General features: G+C 49.5%; 2 protein-coding genes across 6 annotated transcripts in view; one reads left to right on the top strand and one right to left on the bottom strand.

Annotated features, from left to right (window-relative positions):
• The window catches only part of MKLN1 (muskelin 1), a 94461-nt gene extending 87597 nt beyond the window's left edge, over window positions 1–6864 (top strand). For both annotated transcript variants that reach the window (XM_080577367.1, XM_080577368.1), the window contains 2 exons: window positions 4628–4682; window positions 6548–6864. In XM_080577367.1, the coding sequence (XP_080433493.1) occupies window positions 4628–4682; window positions 6548–6669 (177 nt within the window). In that variant the 3' untranslated portion in view covers window positions 6670–6864. The remainder of the gene's footprint in view (window positions 1–4627; window positions 4683–6547) is intronic.
• A 9289-nt stretch (window positions 6865–16153) lies between these two features.
• Window positions 16154–23895, bottom strand: part of PODXL (podocalyxin like) — a 44187-nt gene continuing 36445 nt past the window's right edge. Inside the window, exons 5-9 of one of the 4 annotated variants that reach the window (XM_080577372.1) lie at window positions 23063–23213; window positions 21997–22058; window positions 21730–21897; window positions 20967–21023; window positions 16154–19720 (exon numbers count right to left, since the gene is read on the bottom strand). In XM_080577372.1, coding sequence (XP_080433498.1) covers window positions 19526–19720; window positions 20967–21023; window positions 21730–21897; window positions 21997–22058; window positions 23063–23213 — 633 coding nt within the window. In that variant the 3' untranslated portion in view covers window positions 16154–19525. The remainder of the gene's footprint in view (window positions 19721–20966; window positions 21024–21729; window positions 21898–21996; window positions 22059–23062; window positions 23214–23895) is intronic. The other 3 variants (XM_080577373.1, XM_080577374.1, XM_080577375.1) reach the window with 3 other exon arrangements.

Genomic DNA, 23895 nt, shown 5'->3' with positions numbered 1-23895 from the left:
ACTTAGATCTCTTCAGTTCAGTGCTTCCAGATCAGTCCATCTTTGTCATTTGCTGGCTGTGGATTAATAGCTCTGATGCTTTATGTAAGGAGCGTAGATCCCCAGAGCACGTGGAAGTTTGTGCATTCTAGTTCACGGGGAGATGAAAGTTGTCTAAAAAGCTGGCATTGGTAGTTCTTGATTTTAAAAAAAATACATCTACCAGCATGGGTGTTCTTCTGTTTCATATACAAATAGATGTACCTTCAGTGATAGTTTAGATATTCAGAAGAAGCAGCTTTTAAAGACATAAGGAAGATCAAAATGGGAATTTATAGTGAATTCCCAAGTTTTTAACTTAAAAACGTGCTATTAAAGCATGAAAACATCAGTTGATCACATACAAGGCTAAAAACATGTTCCTCGAATGCTGGAGGGATCACACCCAGAACGCTGCTGCTGCTTAGCGGTCTGCAGAAGAAATGAAGGTGCTGGAAAAAGTGACCAGTGCTGCCCTGTTAAAGGGGAGTGAGATGATGTTGTACAACGAGATCAAGATTTGCATAGAGAATTCTACGTTTGGTGGAGAGAAGATTTCAGCTGGAACCTGTGATTGCCCTTAGATACAAGTAAAAGCTGCATTCTGTTTTTCTTGGAGAAAGGGAGGAGAAGGAGCAAGGACCTGGAGGCCAATTTGAGGCCTGACTAGCTCGTAGTCTGGGCTGGAGGCCCCTGTTCAAGGCTGCTTCATACTTTCCATTCTTGAGACCTTTTCTTTAATAAACTTGCCAGATAAAGCCAGCGGAGCCCAAAAGTATTGTTTGGGTCTGCGTTAGACTGAAATTTCTGGGAAAATTTAAGCCCAAATAGGAAAAATAGTTCTAGGAAGGAGCTAAGAAAAGCACGCTTCTGTTCTTCGTGTCCTGCTGTGATTCTTTGTAAAGCCTCAGGGTCTGAGTGCTGCAGGAACAGAGGTTTTGGAGCCAAGGAGCCTTTGAAAAAAGTGTTCAGCCCTCCCAGACTTCAGCTTGTGACGGCTCCATCCTCAAAGAATTCGAGCCTCTTGCTTCTTCTTTGTGCCTGCACTGCGAGGCACCGTCCCGACAGAATGGGTCAAAGCGGAGAAAAATTGCTTTTTGCTGTGATCTGAGCGCTCAGAGCATGCGGACGTTGGGGAGGAGGAATTAGGTCTGATTCATGCAACCCGCCAGGTATCCCAGCCGGGAGTTATTTGGTGTTAACGGGTCTGTTTGTGCAAACAGCACAGCAAATAGGCTAAAACCTGCACGGGTTGCCACACGGTGGAATTGTTTTTTTTTTGCTTCAGGTAGAAACCAAGGTAAAGTATGTGCAGCACTAAAAGAACAATAATAATGGAAACACGAAGGCTGTAAGTTGGAAAATGCTGGAATTAATATTACCAGTGTTGTCTTAATTTGTCTTTAATGTGGTGGTTGAACCTTGTGTTAGTTAACCAGATCTGTTTATCTCTAAGGAACCCTAGTCTCAGCTCAGAAGGTGGGTTGGATCTCGGAGAGAGAAGTTAATTGTGTAAGGAAGGGAGCTGTTGTCTTGTGAATGGAGGCTTAATTTGGAGTAGCTGAATCCAGTGAGACAAGGGGGTTGTTGGAAGAAAATGGGTGGCGTCGTGACGAAAGCAGTTGGATGCTTCTGCTGGATAATTGAATTCTGGTCCTGCCTCTGTAAGAGAGATGCTTTGTGACGTTAAGCAAATGGCTTTTCCTAGATGGTCAGTAATCGGGTCTTTCATTCCGGTACCCGGTGGGAGAGATCTGATGGGTGGTTTGCTCAGGGCTTTGCTCTTGTGGCTCTGACTGAATTCAGAGGAAGGTGTTTGATACCAAATGTTTTGAAAAATCAAATTCTGGTAGTTTCACATAGCAGACCCAAAAAGAATCAGAACTTGAAGTGCTATCTGGCAGGATAGAAGTTAATACAATAGAAAAAAATAATGAAGAAATTAATGGCTTTAGAGCATAGTTTGAGCTGTAAGGGGGACAAAAACAACTGCATCAGATATATGCTATGAAGAGTGTGTAGGGGACCTGGTCTTGAGTAAGCCACAGCCATACTATGCATGGGGGAAAAAAAAAAGAAAGGGCCCTTTGGGAAAACATCACAGGGCTAGCTGACATTGTAATGCAAATGCAGAGTGAGCCAGCTTAAGCATCAGTGCTGTCTGTAATTGATGTTCATAACTTGTGTGCTTGACTCTTCTATCCGAAAGTGCTTTTAAAGTGTGAGATGATGCATAAAACACCCTTTTAAAGCAAATGAAAACACACCAGTCAAGGTTAACTGAAGTGCAGCGGCATCAGGGAAGGAGACAAGATATTCCTTCCCCACAAAGCTGGAGAGGAACTCGTAGCAGTGGAAATTGGTCACGCGTGGTGTGAAGAGACGGGAATACTTGGCAGAAGGCTTGATTTTTGGTCCCAGTTCAGCGAGTTCCTACCTGGATCCGACTGTTTGGTCTCTTAAAGCTGGGCATCCTGAGGCCTGGCCCTAAGCAGGGCTTGGTTCTGTTTCCAGCAGGATGGCTGCGGTTGCTGGGGGAGGAAGGAGCCCCTCAAAGCATGTGGCATCTGCCCTGTCCCCGCCGAGCTGGCTTAGCGTGTCACCAGGCAGCTGGCAGCAGGCCCCTGAGGCGGTTGTGTGCCGAGGGGAAGGTGGCCAGGACATGGCACTTGCAGTCAGAAGGAGCACGGGTTCAAGCCACCGGTTTTATGGGAATTTTGGAGCTGTTTAGGCTGGGCTTCTGTTTACGTACGGTACTGACGTGGAGCCAAGTTGCTCTAGCAGCGAAGTACTGGTGTAGTGTTGCAGTCCCTTTTGATTTCATGTAATCAGACCTCACTGAAGAGGGTATTTAATCAACCTCTTCCCCCTATTCTGCAGTCTGTCAATTCTGTATCTTCCTAACTTGTTCTTAAATGTCTCTATTGATTGCTTTCTCTGATAATAGCCTCCACAAAAACCTGCAAATTTATTCCAGCACCCTAGTAAGAAGGCCTTACTTCAGGCTGTTCTTTTTCTTGATGTCATACTGAAGTTGATCTTACTGATTTTTTTTTTTTGTCTCCTTGCACTTAGTTGTAGATTTACCTTTTTGTAGGTGCCTTTCACATCTGTGACTTGTTGCTGTTTCATCCTTGGACATTCTTCCATGGAGGCTGTGCAACCCTGACTCCTTTTAACTTGATTAATAGAGCTTGAGTCTCAAACCACTTGATTCTTCTAGTGCTTTCCCTGCATGCTGCTAATTGATATAGGGCATCCAAAAGTGGTTGCCTTATTGTGGATGAGAACTCAGGAGCCTTGATAACCGAAGGAGCACTTGATTTACTTGAAGACCTACTCCTTTTCATGCATTTCCTACTGTATTTGTCACTTTTGCAATAGGATGATACTGGCCTGTTCGTGGCACTGTTTTGGGGTCAGAGCATTGATGGCAACTCCCAGTAAAGTTATCTGACCTATGTGCCACTCCGTCCTAGCTTAATCTCAGCAAATCCTTGCTAATTTACCATAAATAACATACAAAAGCATACAAAGTGCTATGGAAGTCAAGATGGAAAACGTCCGAGTCCCATCCCTAGGGCCTGCTGCCCTGCTCTAGAAGAAATTAGATGGAAGTGATGCAACCCGTAGTTGCCAAATCTGCTTTGGCTGCTACTTGTCACCTTCTCCATCGTCTGTTCCATTTCTTCTTGAAATTGAAGTTACAATGATGGATATGTAATTCCTGGCTGTTCTCCCCGCCCCTTCCCTCAACATATTTGCTTCTCTTCTGTTTTTAGCCTCCTTTGCTTGGGCTGTGCGCTGTAAAGACACACAGGCAGGAGACAGAAGATTGCAGGCCTTTAAGGGATTGGCTAATTCTTGGAAGAAACATGACAAAGCGCTAGGCTTTGCTGTGACACGAGGAACTGCAAACAGCAGCTGGGGGCGGAGGAAAGCTAGTGCTGCCTGTCTATCAGCAAGGCATTAGGGGAGAATAAAGCTGTGAATGTGTTACTTAAACCACTTTCGCTCTTGATTCTGATGTTCCCAAGCAAGGGACTTTCTTCTTTTTTTAACTTAAAAAGACCTTGCCTCGAACAAGCTTGTGATGGGAGCTGCTCTGGCAATTCAGAAAGGTTATCGCCGTTTAAGAGCTTTCTCTGTGTTCAAGAAGTTGATGCTGCACTTGAGCAGTTAACCTGTTTTTGTGCCATCTAATCTTTCCTTGCAGAGACTGCACCACACTCATCTCTAGGAATGTTGCGTGAAAGAGCTTACCTGACTTCTGTGCTCTGACATCTGCCAAAGAGGCAAAAAAAAATATGTTAAAAATACATATAAAAATAAATGTTAGCGCTCTCCTTGTCAAGTACCTTTCATTGAACTGATGCTGGTCTAAGCAAGACCTCTTGGAAAAAACATCCAACTTGTGCTGCCGAGGTGACAAACGGTGTTGCTCATATGAAAGCACTGCTGTTATTTGTATGCATGTCGCAGTAATTCTGAGGGTTGTGCAAAGAAAACCCAGTAATTCTAAAGCCACCTGTACCGCTATGAATCTTTTGGTGTTTTTTTCCCATGCAGTTAATAACACTTCTTTCTTCTTCCACCTCCTCTTCTGCAGTTTCAGCTTCTTGCCTCAGCGTTATTTAAGTCTGGCTCGGATTTCACCACTCTTGGTGAGTATTGTGTAGCAGAAGAGTCATACTAAATATGTTCCCTCTCATAAAGATCATTACTGTTCATTTCTGCTGTTTTTTTTATATCAAAAGCTTACAGTTCTTAGGAGTATTGTGAGCCCTTTTCGGTTTGATTATGCGAAGTGCCGCATTATAGGCATTTGAGAGGGAGTATAATGACCAGTGTACAATGCCTTGAGCCCATATTTAAAACATCTGTCACCAGTGGTTTTAAATCCGTGCCTCTGGGGAGTATTTTGTGTCTCTTATTACATCTGATGCTTTACTGTTACCCAAATAAACAGAAGCTTTGGTCAGAATAAAGTAACTCCCGTCATGTCACTTTGGAATCTCACAGCATGGCTACGGCTCTGTTTGCTGGGATAGCTGCAATTCCTGGAGTAGTTTGGTTCGCTCTGTTCTTTGCAAAACTAGTTCTTTGGGCAGAATGTCAAGACTTGAAGACAGCAGTGGCGTGTAGGTCTGAAAACAGGAGGTCTGAGCCAAAGCCATAATTTGTTTTGCTATTCTATCCAGTTAACTCTTCTCAAGGGTTCAGATGTTAATCCTGGGCAAGCTATAGGAAGACTGTTGGCATAATTCACGTTCTTTTGATTGTGTTGCCATCCCTTTACGGAGCTCTTCCTAGGAGCGTGGATGACTTCACTTTTTGACAAACATAATTCCCAATCTAAGGAACTGAGGGAAGGAAAAAGCCACTGCTCTGTCTGCCCTGCTGGATGAGGAAGCTCTGCTGAGTTTGTGTGCTTTGGAGGATGTTACCTAGTTGTTGCTATTTCTTAAAATACGGATTTTTAAAGAAAGACAGCACTTGTTTCAGGAAAGCTTGCCCTCCCCTCCCAACTTCTAAGTGCTCTGAAGGATGAATTAGTTTATCCTGCAGTAACACCGCTGTGTTTTACAGTACAATGCTGTAGTCAGAGATTGGCTTCACAGATAGGAGGACACATACATCAAGTAGTGCTGCTGAAATAAAACAACCAAGCCCTCCTTGATTTGATTAACTTGCTTGACTTTGATTAACTGAAGAGTGAATTAAAAAGCATTCTTCTGAGATACCAGTGATTTAAGTAAATACAAAGCAGAGGAAATCGTTGCATGCCCGCTCTATTGTTCTTGCTGTTGATGGTTTAAGTATGGGGATTTGGATAAACAATGCTGCTGCGGTAGACTAAACCCTCCCCTGTCGGGAGGAGGCACTTCACAAAACGAGTTGGCGAAGACCCTGTGCCAAGACTCAGGCTGGGACCTCAGTGCAGTCCAGGGATTAAATAACAGCTCTTAACTTGGGACTCCTACCATCAGCAGAGCTGGTCTCGAGAAAAACTGCAAGCAGCACAAGTACCAGTTCTGGCTAAGACAGCCGTGAGATAATGAGGAGAGCCTGGGGATAGAAGAAACGAGGCACCAAATAAAAATAGCTACAGAGGTCTTGTTTTCTGGGACATCAGAGCGGTCCCCTGAGGACTGTCGCTTCCCCAATTTCTTCAGGACTGTCCACGAGCCTGACAGCCGTTTGCCTATTGCTTTTTATGGAGTTTTAATTTCGGTGTTGGCTTGGGGTGACACGAGCTGTGTGTGCGTAGGCATGTAGTAGGTGGGATGGGGAGCTGGTGGCCTTGTTCGTAGGATGCTACAGATGTGAGCTGGGCTGTAGTGGGGAATAAGGCAGTTAATTAACGCTCATCGTTGGCTACAGCGATGTATTCATGGGCAAAGGGGTTAAAGCAGAAGCAGCGAATAGTTAACAGCCATCCAGAATTGAAAACTGATGTATCCTGCAGCTAAACCGAGCATTTAAAGCAGTGAGTGCTGACGAGCTTTCCATTCTCTTCCTCCCCCAGGATTTTCAGACGTCGACCACACTTACGCGCAGAGAACTCAGCTGTTTGATACACTAGTCAACTTCTTTCCGGACAACATGACCCCTCCGAAAGGCAACCTGGTAGACCTCATCACGCTGTAACGGAGCAATCACTGGACACATGGAAGAGGGGGAAAAGCATCCATTTTCAGTATTTTAATTTTTTTACTGCATTGATTGACTGCTGGGATGAAGTTATATAGTAACCCCTAGGTGTTTGAGAGGGGTTTTATACTTGTATGGTGAATCCCTGAAGCTTTTCCCTTGGAGTAGGTTAATAAAAATGTAACTGACATACTTCTGACTAAATACATATATTTTTTCTGACGTTGAATTTTTGAGTTAGCAAATGAAAGGAGAAAAGAGGGGGGAAGAGAAGAAAATAAAACCCCATCACGCAGTGATTGTTTTTGCCTGTCGGGGAAAATTGAGATTCATGGGCTGTCTGGAATTAAAGATGATGGGTTTTATTTTGGGTTTCATGGGAGAGGGGGGTGGTGGTTCTTTGCTCATGTAGCTAGCCATGATATATTGTTTTGTCCTACAACTTCATTCTCAGCAGCTGAATAACTTGGCAGCAGGACACTGGCGTGTGTTGAGGTAATAGTAATGTATGTGTCTTGAGTCTTGTAATCGCAGCGTGTCATGTGAAGGGAGCATGTGTGACAAATTGTCTGTCTCCTTGTCTGAGATCCTGGCTGGCAGCAATGTCAAATCGCATTTGATATCCATTTCAAACCTAAATACCTAAATGCCTAGCTTCCATTCTCTGGAGCTTTCCACTTAGACCTGACAGACAACTGGGAGCTCTGGAGAAACTGTCAGAAAATGGGAGTGCTGGGGTTGTCTGCACAGGCTCCGTTTCAGGGATCGCTCTGTTCTTGCTGCCGTGCTCTCCTGCTGAGAAACTTTGCAGGTCCTCACAGAGCTCTGCAGAACTGGGTCTTCCACGCGCACACCCAACCACTGCAACCCGACCCCAGGTTGGGTGTAGGATTTCTGAAGCAGATAGTCTTCGTTTACATCCACCTTATGCTTCTGTGTGCGTTTGTCGATGTGTAAATGTAAAGAGGTTTGCTCCAAACAGCTTGTCTCCTCTCTGTGTAGTGCAGCGTACTCACTTTTAAATGCATTTTAGACCTCAGTCTGAGCGTGAGGGAGGCCTTTCTAGCATAAACCTCTTCAAAAGCAAGCTGATGCATATGTATAGAAAATATATTCTTCCTCGCTGAAAGCCTTCTTTATAAATAAGGTAAGGGCTCGGTGCTGCACTATGAAGTGGAACAAAGGATGCGCGTACCCAGCATTAGCAACTTCTTGCATTCAGTGTCAGTAAGCATTCAGTACAAACTGGCTGATGTAAATATTTGTGTGACTGCAAAGCTTTTATGTCCAGAAATGTTCATGCCGGTAGGGTATCATTGCTGCACTCACTATGGCTACACGGCTCCTGTTGAACTTGATGGAAGTCTTGTGTGTGCAAAGACGATTTGGACTCTTGAAATAAAGAGTTAGTGAAGTGTCTTTTTCAGAGCTCGAGTGTCTGCTTGCTTTGATTGCATTATACTGCCTCTTTATCATGTTCTTTGTGTGACTTCCGTAGGTCTGGCGCATTAGAAATAAATTGTAAACCTCCATACTAGTGATTAATCACCCGGAAAGGAACAAATGCGATAGAGGTTGGGCTTTGCTGTGTCTGCAGGGAGGGCTATACAGATGCAATGCTTTTAAGTAACCTGTAACTTGAGGCTGTTTAGAAATTGTATACTTCGGTGGATGGCAAATCAGATGTCTGTGGAAGAATCCGCTCTGTACATAGTGCATAAAGTGAAATCTGATTAAATTGTTTCTTTGAAACACGGGATTTTTTTTTCCGGTGACATGGAAAGTTTTAGGTCGCTGCAAGGTTTTCCGACGTGCTAGGTTTGCAGATGCTTTGTTATTAACTAGTTAGAGTTTGGGATACGAATGTAGTTACCAGTTGTGCTAACCCTGGGGGAGTTTTCCAAATTGAGTTTTCCACCAAGGTTGAGCTGAGCCCACCTGATACAACCAGCTGAAATGCTGCAGCCCGTACTTATATTCGTGCACCTCTGAGCCTATAAAAATAGCTGGATTGAGGAACCATGGCAAATAGGTGGTGGAAGTTGAGAAATGCTGAAGGCTGTGTGAATAGCGTGGCCGCTGAGCTGGCTGGCGTTAGAGAAATTCGATCAAAACTCACTTTATTGGGGTGCACGCAAAGACTGGCTCGGTCGCTGTGCTGTAGCGTAGATGAATTCCTTGTCCGAGCTAAGCGAGCCTTGCGTCTGTAGGGCAGGCAATCCTAGCTAACGAGAGCACTTCAGGATGATCAAATATTGACCTACCTTTATCCCGAGCCGATCGATTTCATCTCACATGAGCACAGTTTATGGATTACAGCTGGTCATTAACCAACAGAAACTATTTGCTCGGCTTCAGAGTATTTGTGGAGCAGCAGAGGCACCCTGTGGCCGGGGAAGTTAATCCAAAGCGAAGGCTGCTTGTGGCTTTGCCAAGGGTGTTTCTTGTTTCCGTGTCCTTAAATCGAATTATTTCGTTGCATTGCTATATGCTACACTACCTGATTTTAAAACCAATTAAAAAATTCTGAGCAGGGAAGTATAAATTTCCTTTCAAAATAAGCCAGTTATTAACAAGCAGGAACAGACAGTTTGATTTTAATTGCATGCAGATCTTTAAAGATGTTGGTAGTGATCCAGGAAAGCGTTACATGTGACCGTTAGAGAAATGCTGAAGTGCAAACCGAAAAGAAACCTGCTCAATCTGAAAAGAGCCACCTGAAAATGTTTCCCGGCACAGTGCATGCAGTTACAAACATGCAAGCTGTACGTGAGACGTTTTCAAGCCTCACCCTTACTGCGTGCAGGCTGTAGCAGAGTCTGCAGCTTAGCATAAAGACAAGCACACTACTTGCCTTTAGCTTATATAAAGAGGTGACTTTGTGTGTAGATTTAACACTGCATTATCTTTGCATTACAATACTTTAAATTATATATTAACTTATAACATTATTTTGTGGATCAGCTCTTTGGAAAACATTTAAGTATTCTTTATGGGAATCTGTACCCGTGATGTTGTCCTTGAGAAATAAAGCCCGTCAGGTTTGATTTTGGCCACTCGGATTAGGCAAAATTGAATATCTTAATATTTATACAGCCCCTCGTGGTAGTCCCAAGGCAGAAGTCCTACAGGGTTCTTCCAGAATGACTTGCAGGAGGGAGAGCTTCTACCATAACATGAGTTGTAGTTTTCTGGCTCTTTTAAACACAATGTTTATAGTGTAATTATTCTTCCTTTTTTTCTGAGCATAACGAGGAAGGAGAATTTTTGTCCTGGAAAAATCCAGTTTGCCCTTTCTCCAGGCAGCATCCCAGAGGTGTATTTAGGCAGTGATACCCAGCCACGTAAATAATCATCGGGGTTTGGTTCTGTTTGCCCAGGATTGCCCTGTGCGCACACAGGCACGTGCTAGCTCAAGGACTGAGCTTGGACTTTCTGCCCCTTTCAAAATAAGGGCAGGGTTTGGCCAACTGAGCTGTGAAGTCCCAATTTAAAAGATTTTTCTCTTGAAGGTATTTGCCTTGTGCTGTAGCAGCTAGACTGAAATAGGGGAACTTTCCTATAAAACATACTGCAGCTTACCTGCATCAAGTTTGTACTGAAATAAGGTTGCAGTGACGGGCCTAAATTAAATTGCTGATTTTTTTTTTTTTGCTCACTAATTAGAACAGTCCAGCCCAAAAAATTAATGACGGAGGAGTCTGTTGGTAAACGACTCAAACCCACCTACCTGCAGCCATACAGGGAATTTCAGAGGCATGGGGCTAGCGGCAAGGGACGATGATAGCTTTATCTCTGTTTTTCCTTAATAAGCAGCCACAAGTGCCAGGGTCTCCATTAGCTGCTTCTTCCAGAACAGACTCCTTCCACGGCAGAGTAATTACTCTGCAAGAGTGTTTTCCGCAGGGCTTTGTGGAACAGCTGGTTTCTGAATCATTTTCCTGATGCGTGCACATTTTTAGAAGGGAGTTTTCTTTGTCGCAGCGCTCTACGCCCATCTCGCCCTGCCGTGGAAGCTTGCACTTGTGAACGCTGCAGGCAACGGGCGATAAATTCAGAGCCGGGTTCTGGAAAACACTCGAATCATCTTGTCTTCGTTGGCTCTTACTCTAAGAAAAGTTAAGTGTTAATGTCACTTGTTTTAAAGGCAGGGAGGTGGCAGGTACCTGTAATTCTGTGCCTTTCAGGATGGAGGACTGACTTTTGTAGAGCTCCTTGAGTTAAACTTTTAGTGTGGATTAGCTCTGAGTAACCTTGGGCTTGGATGCTCCTACATCTCCCTACGTGCCGTAATTCTGTCGATGTAATGCTGTGCTGCTTTTGAGGAAAATGGCAAAAATGTTGTATACATGTTCCCAGATATGTTTCAGTTCGATACCTTTGTATTTAGAAGTGGGAAGACGTCTTGTGAAACCTCGAGTCCTGGTGTATGCTTCGAATTTTAGCCTATTAGTTAGGATTGTCTTGGGGTTGAAGAATATTTGTCTATTGTCAAGAGAAGCCCTGATGGTAAAACTAATTCATGTACGTCTCTGGGAGTGCTCGTGCTGTTTTGTAGCTGGAGCTGTCACGGAAGCAGGGGTGGGCCCACTTTAAAATAAATTTTTTGCTGCTGTGATAAGGAGAAATTAGCAATGACAAAAAATGAGCTTGGCCAATTCTAGTGAGTGTACGTGATGACTGGGAGATGTCTTATTTTGTGAGAGTTTAAGAACAACAGCGATGTTGTTTGCTCTTCGTGCAGATTAGTACATGAGCTGTAAATATTGTTAAAATATAAATGTACTTTTGGAAGCTCGTTAGCGTATTTAAATGCCTCTGGGTATGGTAGCCCTGATCGTATTGTGACGTGGAAAACATGCTAGAAATTCAAGTTGTGGTCATGACTTCTGGGCAAAACCCCTGTTTTACTGAAAACTTCCATTTTAATGAGAAGTCGGAGTGGAATGAGCGGTGTACTGTACTGGAACCAGTACAATAGTACGTGGCTCAGTGCTTAGATAAATCGACTCCACGTGCTTTTATCTGTAGGTAAAGCATCTAAACCCAGTTTCAGAGTTGCTGCGGAGCCAGTTAACGACTTGTTTGTTGCCGTTTGAAAGGGTTCCACCGGAAAATGTCATGGTTGATGCCAGGAGGTGGGCATCTTTTGGTGTTCTGGCAGAGCTCAGAGAACTGGATGGAGTTTGGGGCTATTTATGAACGCCTTGGTTATATACGTTACCCTCTGAAGAAGGGATGGTGGTCATGGGGCTGTGCATAATGCCAGCTGTATGGCTTGGGACTAGAGGTATGCCTGTCAGCATCTTCCCCAAGCACGGTTCATGAAGGTAGCATATTGCTGCTGTCCCCTTTTGCTTTCACGTATCTGAACTCAATTTGTCGGTGTGATGGGCTCCAAATACTTGCTGTGACCCAAATTCAGTGCTCTCCTTCCCGATATAGCCACGGACTTGCAGCAGCTGTCAGCATATCACTTCAGCACCTTGAAATCTTAATTTATACTTGGTGGAGGCAAAGGTTTGTGTTGTCCTGGCCGCCAGCTGTTTGCTCTAAGGCAGCACAGCCCTTACTGATGATCTGCAAAGTGCACGTATTTGAGTGCTGTCAGAAATGAGTTGGTGTGTCCAGCTCTAGCGTGGCATTGCAGTTCATTCCCAGAAGAAAAAAAAAATAAAAGCATGGTGAGTGAAGAGCTGAAGACTGGCTCTACCGGGTTAGCTTTTGGGTTCTGCTGCTGCTTTAAAGGAAAATCTCACTCGTGTGTTTGCTGTCCAGCAAAATGGGCAAAGCGTGGTCCCCTCAAGGTGTTCGCTCTTTTCTCCCACCTGATTGTTCACTGCATCCCAAACAGTCTGTGCCTCCGGATTCCCCTAAGGTCCATGGATGAGGCGGATGAAGCATCTCCTGAAGAATTCACGGAGGCTGGAGCTGGGTGGCGGTTAGGAGGCACCAGTTTCTGCACCACCATCCTCGAGCTGCTTCCTTTGCAAATCTCCTTCCTTTTGCCTCTGAAGCAGCCAGGAAGGATCTTTGTGAATTAATGTTCTCCGCTGCTCTCCTTCCAGGGGGAGCACGGGGTGCTGCTTTCCCAGCTGCAGCATGCTCCTAGTTTTCTGTCCCCTCTGCCGAGCCGGTGGTGAGCCTGCCCTCCTGTCTCAGCATCGCTTCTTTTGTGCAGCACCGGGAGCGTGGCAGCTGCTTGACGGAAGGAGAAGGCGATGATACCAACCCTCCCAGCTTCACCCCAATAATTGTGGTAGGGTTTCTACCTCTCACTTGTGTAATCCCGAATCTTTTACCGGCGTAGACAAGCAGCAGGTAGCTGGGGAGTCTTTTATTTCCCCTGTGTAGCAGGGCAGGGAGGGAAGTGGACTTGGATAATGCAGTAGTAGCTCATGAGAGCGCATGTTTAGGACGTGATTTCTCTTTTGTGGAATGATTTGAAGGCTCCTAGGTAGCTCTGCTATTTAGTGCAGATTTCCTTCACGTGTCCTGGATCTTCTGGTTCCCTTTCAAATGGATGTGATGCAAGACCAGGATCTTCTAGTCGCGGAGCTTCACACTTGGCTTTGTCCCTCTCCGTCCCCCACCAGCATCAGAGAGAGAAATGCGTTGAACAAACTTTCCTAAGGTCCTGCCCCCATCCCCCGTCCCCCCCAAGTCCCTCTGCAGCAATTTCAAGGAGAAGCCACCTGGCCTTAAACTCCTGAATATACCGGGGCTGTGCAGCACAGTCGACTATCAGACCGCGTCTTGTGGCCTTAAAAGTTTGTTAGAACCTAAAAATGCTCTCAGCTTTCTTGTGGGGTGTTTAAGGGAATTTTAGCTACATTTTAATCAATAGGATGGTGGGAAGGCTAGACAAAAACGGTGACCCCAGTGGCTGCAGTCTTCTCAACTTTCCAAGTACCAGTGGACAGGTTTTTCTCCCCAGTGATGAGAAAATAAACTTTAAATAACCTGACTTTGTAACGAGCCACCCAAGGGACCGAATCAATTCATATTTCACTGCGCAGAAAAGTGCTGCAGCGTGTGACCAGGTCTACTCACTGAAGAACCTACTTTGAGGCTGAAAAGTGATTTTTTTTTTGAAGCCTAGAAAAAAAAACCACAATCTCAGCTCTTAAAAGAGGCAAGTGTCTTTTTATCAATCTATGCTTCCTCAGTTGCAAGTCAGTGACTTGACTGCAAAGCATCAAGTCTGAACATCTTCTGAATCCTTGTGCCCTGCAGCAGCGTGCGGCAGTCCGAAGGTGACGGCCTGAAGCACTGCAGAGAACTCCGGTGTTGATGCCAGCTCCTATGTTGACGTGACTATTACTTTTTTCTAACCACAAGATAGCTGTTACACCACTGACTTAATTTCCCCTCTTATCTGTCTTGGTAAGTGGAAAGGCACACCAGCAGGGGATGCTGAATTTCCTCTCTTCCTCCTCGTTCTTCGCCTTCCTCCCTCTCTCTCTTCCCACTGATGTTTTGACATGCCAAGCACCTCTTGCTTCTGAAGCTGTGGTGCTGGAAAACAGAAAACCTAGCTTGTAGGAGCTGTTCCTAACCACCAAAGCTGTATTTCCTGCTGTCTTCCAGCGGGAAATGATGGGATGCTGGGGAGACCTTCAGCCAGAGCACAGAGCTCAATTAAACAAATGTGCCTGCCGTTGGGAGACCTGAGCCCTGGGGGCCCTGAACCTTGCAGACCACGTTGCCCAGGGGCAGAAAGTTAATTCCCTTTGGTCTGTTCTCAGTTAACGGGAGACTGTTCCAGTCCCGGTGGGGTATGTTTAGGTGCTGAGATGCAGCGTGACAAGTTTTAGAGGTATCAAGGAAGCCTGGCAAACGCTTTCCCTTTGAGCATTCTATCTGGAAACACTAAATCTGCCTCTCCTAATAGTGCAGGAGCTTGGGGTCCCGCAGGCTTCGGTGTCCCTCTGAGTTCTCCTTGGTGCTTGTGCCGCCGCTGGGGTCTGGGACAGCCGAGCGGGCTGGCAGAGAGCATCCGTGGGGCAAACATCGGCTGCGTGCGTGGTCCAAGAGCAGCTCAAATACCAAATCCTCCTGCCCTGGTGGGTACAAGCTTTGTTCCTGGACTGTGGTGATTCTCCGTCCTACCCCTTCCAGCTAAATGGGTTATTTCTGTTCAGCCTGGGCTGTTCGTTTGCTTCCTTGGCATAATTAAGTCACCTTTGGTCATTGCTGGGTTGACATGGGAGCCTCATGCTGTACGTAAGTGGACGAGTGCTGCGAGGAACACCTACTACTGTAGTTATGTTGTATGTAATGTACATAAGGAGAGAATGTATTTTGTTCATTTTTCTTAATAAAAATGTATATGCTAGCACGGGTGTTTATCTTAGATCTGTTTTAACGGCGCTTGCTTCCAAGGATGGAAAAGGAACCGCGAGCACCTCGTACGAGTGGTGCTGGAGCTGTGAAACCGGGGAGGAACAGAGGCTGATGCAAATCACTGGCTTTTAATACTTAAATTCCTTTTTTTTTCCCTCTCCCCCTTGCGTAAGTGGAAACTTTCTCCATCCAACCTAGAACTAAATGTTTTATTTGGGGCACACGATGGCAAATGGAAAGGTCGCGCTTCTGCCCTCCTTCGGAGGATGCTTGGCGCAGGGGTGCCAGCTTTGCTTTCGCAGCCTGACCCAGCCGTGGGGTGGGCAAAATGCAGAATTAGGGGCACTAATAGGGGACCTCTCCCTTCCCTCCTCACTCAGAGTCGCCCAAGTATGCTGTAGCCACTTTGGCTACCCAGGCATCTCGACCTTGGATGGTTGCATGCTGGCACTGCGGTGCTTCGTGCTGACTCCAAGCACCCAGAAGAAAAGGAGAGTTAGGGGGGAACTTTAATTTTTTTTTTTCCTCTGATCCACCACAAGGTGAGGCAGAACAGCTTTGATGTAGCTGGAAAAAATAAAAATAAAAAAAATCCCTTTCCTCGGAATCCTCGGAAAAGCCCATTCCTGCACAATGAACTCCCCTGGGGTCGGTCCTTCAACCAGGGGGGACCAGGAGGGTGACGGATGCTCAGCTTGGCTCGGAGCAGGGGGAAAGGTACAGGTTTGGCTGGCTACAGCCTTCTGGGGTCTTCTAAAGGCACTGGGGACTTTTTAAAGGCACTGGGGACTCCAACAGGCAGTGGTGGAGCTGCCTCACCCACACCAGCTGAGCATCCCTCCCTTTTGGGTTTTCTCTTAATTAAGGTCAGGTTTTCGTCACTATCCTGTTTTCTTTGACATGGCAGAAATGCAAGTTGGGCATCCCTGAAGATCTGGGCTGATTTTCTTCCTGCTCATCCCAACGTTTTAACGTCTTCTTGCTAGCGGGACTGTGCAAAGCCTGTGCTGGCTTTCCAAACGAGCTTGAACCACACCAGCCCTACCCGCTTACACGACTGCTGGTCCTGGATCTGGAGCCCAAGCCCTGCACGCCCCGCCCAGCACCCGCCGTTCCCCCAGCCAAGAAACGAGCCTTTTCCATACGAACCTTTATTGGCAGAAATACATGATGCTCTCAAAATATATATATTTGTAGGAAAATGCCAGAATAATCTCTGCGATCCAGTTCCTCGGTAAATTCCAGTGTACGTCAGACTCCTGTCCCCGCGGGAGGCGCCGCCGTGCGGAAAGCGAGAGCCGCGGGACGCGTGCGGGGCTCGGTGGCTGCGTCCTCTGCTTGCAGGGGACACTCACAGCATCGGGCTGCTCGGCGGGGCCACGGCACCGTCGGCGGCAGATAACTGATCCTAACCTTATTTACACGCTCCTGGAGGGTCTGCGAGTGGAGAAGTCTATCCCAGCTGCTCGCCAAAGGCTCGCCAGGAGGTTAGAGTCCCGATCGCTTCGCACGGCGTGTCCCGCCTTAAAGCTGTTGTAGGGGAAGAGGAGGGAAGCCAGGGGAAGAGGGGAGAGGGGCAGGGAGGGAGGAAATGCCTGGGGAGATTTTTTTTTTTCATTTATTTTTGGTCTAACATTTATGGCTACGGTCTACGAAGGGAAGCATTAAGGCCAAAGATGCTCGTCGCTGCATTTCCTACCTGATTTATTTTATTTTTGCAAAAAGAATGTTACCAACATAAAAACTTACTGTTTTTTCTTTTTTTTTTTTCTTTTTCCAAGGAAATAGTTCTTTAAATAGGGGAAGGAAGATGTACTATAAAATATTAGTGGTTTAAAAATATGGTGTCTGGAAAAATAAATAAATGTACAATTCCTATTCAAATATAAATCACTATAAGCACTTGCCGAGCAGTCGATATCTCCACCGGTCTCTGCTCTGAAAGATTTTAAGGTTGCTTGATCTCAAGCCATTGTAGGGTTCTCTCAGAAAGTCTTTGGACCTGACTCCTTAAAGCACTTTGGCATCTCTGCCCTGGGAAGGGGATCCTGGGCTTCTGCTGGCCGCCGAGGACCGAGCCGCAAGGTTGCCGAATTCGGGCACTCGATTCGGGAAGAAATGTGCCTCCCGAAGTGGCTGCGAGCTTCGTTAAGGGTTCGTTAAGGCTTGTTGGGATGTTAAGGAGCCGGGCTCGCTGCCACCCATGTGGAGGCACCGGCCCTGGGCTGTCCAGCTCCAGCAGGGAGGCGTTTTCCTGCTTCGCGGCGAGTTTTTGGTCCCCTCCCAGATTGGCCTTTAGCTTTTTACTTATTTTTGTTTTCTCTTTTTTTTTTTTTTTTGATTTTTTTCCCCCCTCCAAAATCACTTCCCCGTAGTGCAGTGCACAGATAAGTGAAGTGCGCTGAATACATCGCTAATGAACAGCAGGAGTATTTACATACAAAAATAGATAGGCTCGAACGCTTCAAACTGTCCGTCAGTGCAGGAGTGAAGGGAGAAGAGCTGGCCCCGGGGGACACGAGGCATCTTCCACCAGCTGCGGGGCGATCTGCCCCCTCCCTTTCATCTGTCAGCACCCCCGAGCGGGGTTTGGGCACCGTTTCCATTTCTCATCACCTCTTCTGCTTTGCCCGGCTTTGGGGACGGCCACGGGACGGGGTCCCCGTGGTGTTGACCCGAAGGAAACCACCCGGCCGTGATGGGAGCGGGGCAGGATGACCCTGCTTGGGTGCTGTGCTCCGTCCCGAGCTCCTCTGCCTCCCTGGGACCACCAGGGCTTTGCTGCATCACCCCTTGACTGGAGGATTTCTCAGTTCTCCTTCCTTGGAGGTCTCCTTGGAGGTCTCCAAAAGCCGCCTGGACGTGGCCCTGCCGGAGCAGGGCTCGGACCCGAGGACCTGCAGAGCTCCCTTCCCACCTCAGCCATCCCGTGAGGTCCACCTTGATGTGAGGATGCTGGAGATGCCCTCACCTGAGTGATTTCGGGTCCTCTGCCCTCGCTGCCACCTGCTGGAGGACGCAGCCCTGCCCCTGGGGCATCTGCTTGCACCAAAGCCGGGCTGCTCTGCGACATCCCCATCCCTCCAGAGCCAGCAAGGAGCTGGGATGGGAAGGGGAAAACCAGCAACGACCTTAGTCCAACCATTTTCTGCTCTGATTTTTGACCCCCTCTAAAGATTTACTGCAAAGGGAGCCCTTATATGAGACCAAGGGCTGCGGGACGAGGTTCAGTGAGCTGAGCTGGAGGCTGCTCTGCACATCTCTGCTCCTTCAGCCGCTTCTCAAGAAGAAAGGGAAGCTTGAGGATGTGGATTGAGCTTATCGGCCTCGTGGGGAGGAAACACCAAGGGCTGAGCAGATGGAAAGCTGCCACCGAGCCACCTGGCTCACGCTTCTGCTGCTTTTATCTCTTCTGCAGCTCGCGCAGGACACCATGACCCCAAAAATCGCCGTGCATGTTGCCACCGGCCCTGGCAGAGGATGGAGGTGGGCCCGGTGCTGCTGCGGCATTCCTGGCAGGTGATCAGATGCTTCCATAGGTAAATGCAGCCGCAGAGCTGGGCTGGGATCCTTTACAGCAAAAAAAAAAAGAAAACACAACCATGTGCCTGGGCTGGCGATCAGGCATCGCTCCAGGTCTCAAACCCTTCCTCGGAAGGATGAAATCAAGGAGTGACTCCTTTTCCTCTCCCTTCCTTTAATGTTAATGCAAAATCTGCTGCATCCTTCCCGTGGTCTGAAACAAGAAATCGCCCCAGCCCTGGAGCAGCCCTTTGTGGGGCAGCTGAAGGCAGGGTGGGATTTGGCATCCCCGGGCATTTGCTTGTGCCCCAAAGCGTGGCCGTGGTGCGTTTTCATCCAGCAGCTCGGCGGGGATGGAAACCGGCTGAAAAGGGAGCGAAGGGGCTGGTCCGGCTCCTCCTGCTCCATACCTCGGTGTTCTGCAAGGGAGCGTGTCGGGGAGGGCAGGGTGATGACCGAACGACATGGGCTGGAGGAATTTTTGAGCTCTGATTTCCAGGTTTGCTGTTGGGGTCTGCGCTCCCGTTCCCATCCTCGTGATGTTTCTTTTTATTTTGGGGTCCCTCGGTAGCTGGAGGCTGTGGTCAGATGGGGGACGGGAGGGGACGCAGCATCCCTGCTGCGAAAAAAACCTCAGACATCCCTGCTTGGAGGAAAGCAGGGCACCAAAGCTGCCCCATTCACCCCTTTGGGTCCCGTGGGGTTGGTCCCAAGGAGCACCCATGGGTGAGGGAGCCGCTCGTCCCGATGCGGGTGCTGTGGTGACCACGGAGCTGTCTGCTCGCATCCCTCCCTCTGCCATCCTGCACCCCACCTGGCGGCCGTGATGAGCTCACGAGGGATTTTTCTGGGAATTTTGCCTTGTTTCGGAATTGTGCGTGTGTATGGGGGGGGTTATGTTTGTTTTTTTTTTTTTTTAATTTTTTTTTTTAGGGGAGTTGGGGGTTCTGGGGGAGTTGCTTCTTGCGGGATCAAGTTCCGTATCCTATAAATGCGTGTCCTCCTCTTCCTCCAGGTCTTCCTTCATGATGGTGTCGAGAGGGACGATCCAGCTGTCGCCCAGCTCGCCGTTGAGGTTCACCTTCTTCTCCTGCATTTCCGAGCAGGTCTCCATCACCTCCAGCGTGGGGTTGTCGTGGTAGCCGTTCTCCATCGTCTGCAGCTCCTCCGTCAGGCGCTGCTGCGAGGAAGAGAAAAACCCAGAAAAAACCCCGGTGAGGAAGAGCTCGGCCGTGCCCTGCGTGCCACCTCGGGTCCTCCCCTTGCAGTATTTGCAGCCTCCCAGCCCGACGAGGCTGCTGCTCGTAGAGGGAGGCTCCATGGGGCAGCAGAGGCTGGGGGCTGCAGGCGCGGCGAGGGGGGGGAGCACGGGGCTGGAGGAGGAGGCTGCCGGTGGTGGCAGGAGGGGAGAGCAGCCGGAGACCTGCAGAAAAACCTCCCCGAGGGCAGCTGGGGTGACATGGCTGTGTCCCCACGTCACACACCCTGGGAGGAGGCCAGCACCGAAGGCTGAGCATCCTCGGCTCGCCCCAACCCTGCGTCCCTGCTCCTGCCTCCCCAGCTCCCCTTTCTGCCCCCTTTGTCCCTTTATTTTTATTCTCCACTCATCCCCCCCCCCCCGCCCCGACATCTCCCTGCTTGCAGATGCCACCAGCCCATCTCTCCCTGCACCAGCATCACCCCCGTGCCCTGTCCTGGAGAGCTCCTGGTGGAGACCTTCCCTCTCCCTTCCCTTTGACCACGCACAGTTTTGGCTGGGGCATCCCCCCCTCCTCAGAAAGGGCTGATTCAGGGATGAATCAGGCGCTGAATCACCCGGCGCTCGGATCCACACTACTTCCAGCTGTGGCCCAGCCCTGTGGGCGCTTTCCTTTCATCTCCACCGCCAGCACCATCCCCATCTCATCCCAACCTTGCATTTACCACGGGCGGCTCCTTCAGCCCCATCCCGTCCCATGGGGATTTACAGGGGCTGTGTTTACAGACTCCTGTGTGCTCCCCCTCATTTTCTTAGGGTTCTCTGTGTGTGTCCTCCTGGCCGTACAGCCGACGCGTTGCTCCTAACAGACGGTGGGAAGGGAAAAGGATGGAGAAGCGAAACCAGAGGGCTCGGCGCGAGCAGGCACTGCAGGAGCGGGCGGCGGAGCTGGAGGGGGGTGCTTGGAAGCAGGGGGGGGCCCTGAGCCCTCGAGGTTTGGGGGGGATGCTGGCAAACCCCCCCCAGGTCGAGGGATGCTCGGGCAGTGCTTCCTCCCCGCCGTGGCACGGCACCCACAGCGAGGGGCAGGGGGCTTCCAAGCTGGGCTTTAGTAGGCTTTAGTCTTGTTAAAAGCTGCCAACCATCACAGGGGGGGCAAAAGCCGGGGAGCTGGGGGGGGGGGGGAGTTACAGATGCGGCACCCACCCCTGCGTTGAATTTAACTCACATTAAAGATCAGGATGGCACGTCCATCATCAAACCCGGGGAGATCAGGGTGGATGTGCTGCTTATTTCCAAGGTGAAACAACAGCAGGGTTTAAAAAGGGGGGGGGGGGGGGGGGGGGGAAGGGAGAAAAATAAAAGGAAAAAAAAAGAAAAAAGAAAAAAAAAACACAACACAACAAAACTTTCAAGTCATTTTTGAAAAGCAGCAGGAGTGAAATTTAAAAAAAATAAAAACAAAAAAGGAAAAAGCGTCCAAAAAACAAATGCAAAAAAGGAGAAATGCTTTTGACTTCCTAAACTATGCTCGCAAGCAGTCAGAAAAAGATCTGTCCCCGTGCTCCCCTTCTCCTTTGGTGCCGTATTTATTTTTCGTGATCAATCTTTTGTTTCTTTTTGGGGTGGGGGGGTGAAGGGGAGGAGTGGATGGGTTCGGAGAGGGGGGATTTGGGTTGAGAAAGCCTCTCTCATCAAAATTATGCCCGGACCTGAGGACGCTGCTCAGCTGCCCTGGGGGCAGCAGACGGATGCTGCTCGTGGCCGTACCCCTGCACCTCCAGCCCCTCGTTCCCTTGGTCCCCATCCCAAAAGCACCCGTGGCGTTCGGGCACCCTACGCTGAGATTTTGCACGGCAGCCCCTCGAGTGGCACCAGCAGGGAGGTCTCCACCAGCAGAGGGGCAACTCGTGTGCTCCCCGCCTCCTCGTGGTGCCCCTGGGGCAAGGAGGTGTCTCGGGGTGCCCGTCCCAACCCTCCTCCCACCTCACCTGGTTCTTCTTTTGGGAGAAACGCTGGTGGCAGCAGCCGTAGATGGCCGCGACGAGCAGCAGGGAGCAGGCCAGGGTGATGATGGTGATGATGAGGGGCGTGCTGAACTGGTCCTTCACCTCCTCCTCCATCTCCTGGTTGAGGTAGGTGACGTTGACGATGCCCAGCTGTCGAGGGAAGGACGGGTCAGGATCCAAGGTGGGGTGGCCACCCTGTGCCAGCCTCCTTTGGGGACGTCCCCACGTCGTGCCTGGGGAGCTGCTTACCTTCTCGAGCTCATTCCTCTTCTCCTTCAGCTCCTTGAAGACAGCTTCAGGGTGTAAAAGGCCTGGGGGAAGACAGAAGCTGCAGTGAGCACGGGGATGGAGAGGGGACGGGTTGTGCCACCGCCTCCTGCTCAGTGGAGGAGCTCCATGGAGGGACATTTTGGGTCCCTCTAAAGCCAGCCAAGGAGACCCAAGTCCCTCCTGGAGGTCTCATCAAGGGAGCTATGGGGGAAAGGTCCAGGCTTGACCCCAAACCTAAACAGGGGGTGACACCACCATGGTAGGAGGAGGTGGGATCCCAAGTGGGTCACATCCTGCTGCGGGAGAGAGGCTGCCCCGTTCCCTCCCTCGGGTGTTGTTTTGGGGACGGGGGCTGTACCCGGTGGGTCAGAGCCCACGTGGGGACAGCTGGTGGCTTGTCCCCACTGTCCCCTGTGCAAACACCCATGGGGAGCTCCGCGTTGGGAGATTTACAAAATGTTGGCTGCAAACACAGTGCTGGAGCAGTGCAGAATCGGTCCCCAGGGCCCCTCTGGGTTCCCCTGCCCATGATCACCTGCTGGAGGTGATTCCTAGCCTTGGTGAGGAGGAGGATGGAGCTCAACCCTTCCTCCCCACAGCTCCAGGGCAGCGTGATGCCTCCATCCCCTGATGCCTACATCCCCTGATGCCCCTGTGCTCAAGCAATGTTTGGACACCCATGGGCAGAGCTGGATTTACCCAAAGGGCTCAGACGTGGCCAAGAAGCTCCCCTCCGTGGTCCTTTGGGGAAGGGTTTGAGCCGGGCACTGGGTTTTGATGACGCCGGAGGTGTTTTTCTCCTGGAGATTGGTCCCTGCTATGATTTACCATGGACAAGGAGAGGGATCTGGTGGGCTCAAGGCTACATTGATGAGCAAAGCTCGTTTCTGGGCTTGTTGTGCATCTCCCAAGCCCCCAGGAAAGGGCAACCCAAGGGACGCAGACCCTGATCGGGCTCTGGTAAACCCCCTGAGCCTCCAGCTGCCTCCCCACACCCATATCCCCCCCAAACCCTCCCCACAACAGGGCTTTGGGCCACACTCACGGTGCACCACCGCGTGCACAGCCCAGCGCTGGGGCGCGGAGGAGGCCAGCGTCACGGTGCACTTGTCCCTGTGGATGTCGAACGCCTGCCGCCCTATGGAGCAGAAGATCTCGAAGAAGGACTCGTTGCTGCTGGCAGCCCTCCAGTCGGCCTGCGGGGACAAACAGGGGCTTGGCACCGCCACCCACGCACCTTGCGCCCCGCAGCATCACGCCCCTTCCCCAGGGTGGCGGGGTCATGGCGTCGCTGGGGATGGAAAAGACCTTCAAGATCATCAGCCACCACCCCGACCTACCACGTCCCATCACTAAACCACGTCCCCTGGTGCCACCTCTGTTCATCTCCTAAATATCTGCAGCCTGTCCTGGTGCTTGAGCACCCTCTCCATAAAGGAATCCAATCTAAACCAAATCTAAGCCTCCCCTGGCACAACGTGGGACTGTGATTTCGGATGCTGCGGCTGGAGCCATCCCTCCTCCTCCTCCTCGTCCGGCCGCTGCCGGCCCTCCCAGGGAACAGGAAAAGTTCAAAAGTCGTTTCTTTAGGAAAAGCCGAGCTCTTGGCTGCCGTTCCTCGCCGGGGCCCTGCGCCGGTCTTATCTGCGAGCCACAGCTTTTGGTGTTCCAGGAATAGCAGGTCCCCGAGGGAAGCGGGGTGGGGAGCTGAGGCCACAGCGGGAACGAGACAGGGCTGTGGTGCTCCAGGGGCATCTCCATCCCTCCCACCACCTGCATTTCTACCCCCTGGGCATTCCCCGGGGCTCTGGAGAGCAGAAAAAAAAGGGTTTTGCTTCCGTATGAACTGGAGCATTGCTGGAGGGGTGAGGCTGGGTG

Source organism: Anser brachyrhynchus (genome assembly GCF_964034855.1).
Source record: "Anser brachyrhynchus genome assembly, chromosome: 1".
Lineage (NCBI taxonomy): Eukaryota > Metazoa > Chordata > Aves > Anseriformes > Anatidae > Anser > Anser brachyrhynchus.
Note: the sequence above shows the minus strand (reverse complement) of the source record. Positions and strands in the feature narration are given on the sequence as shown.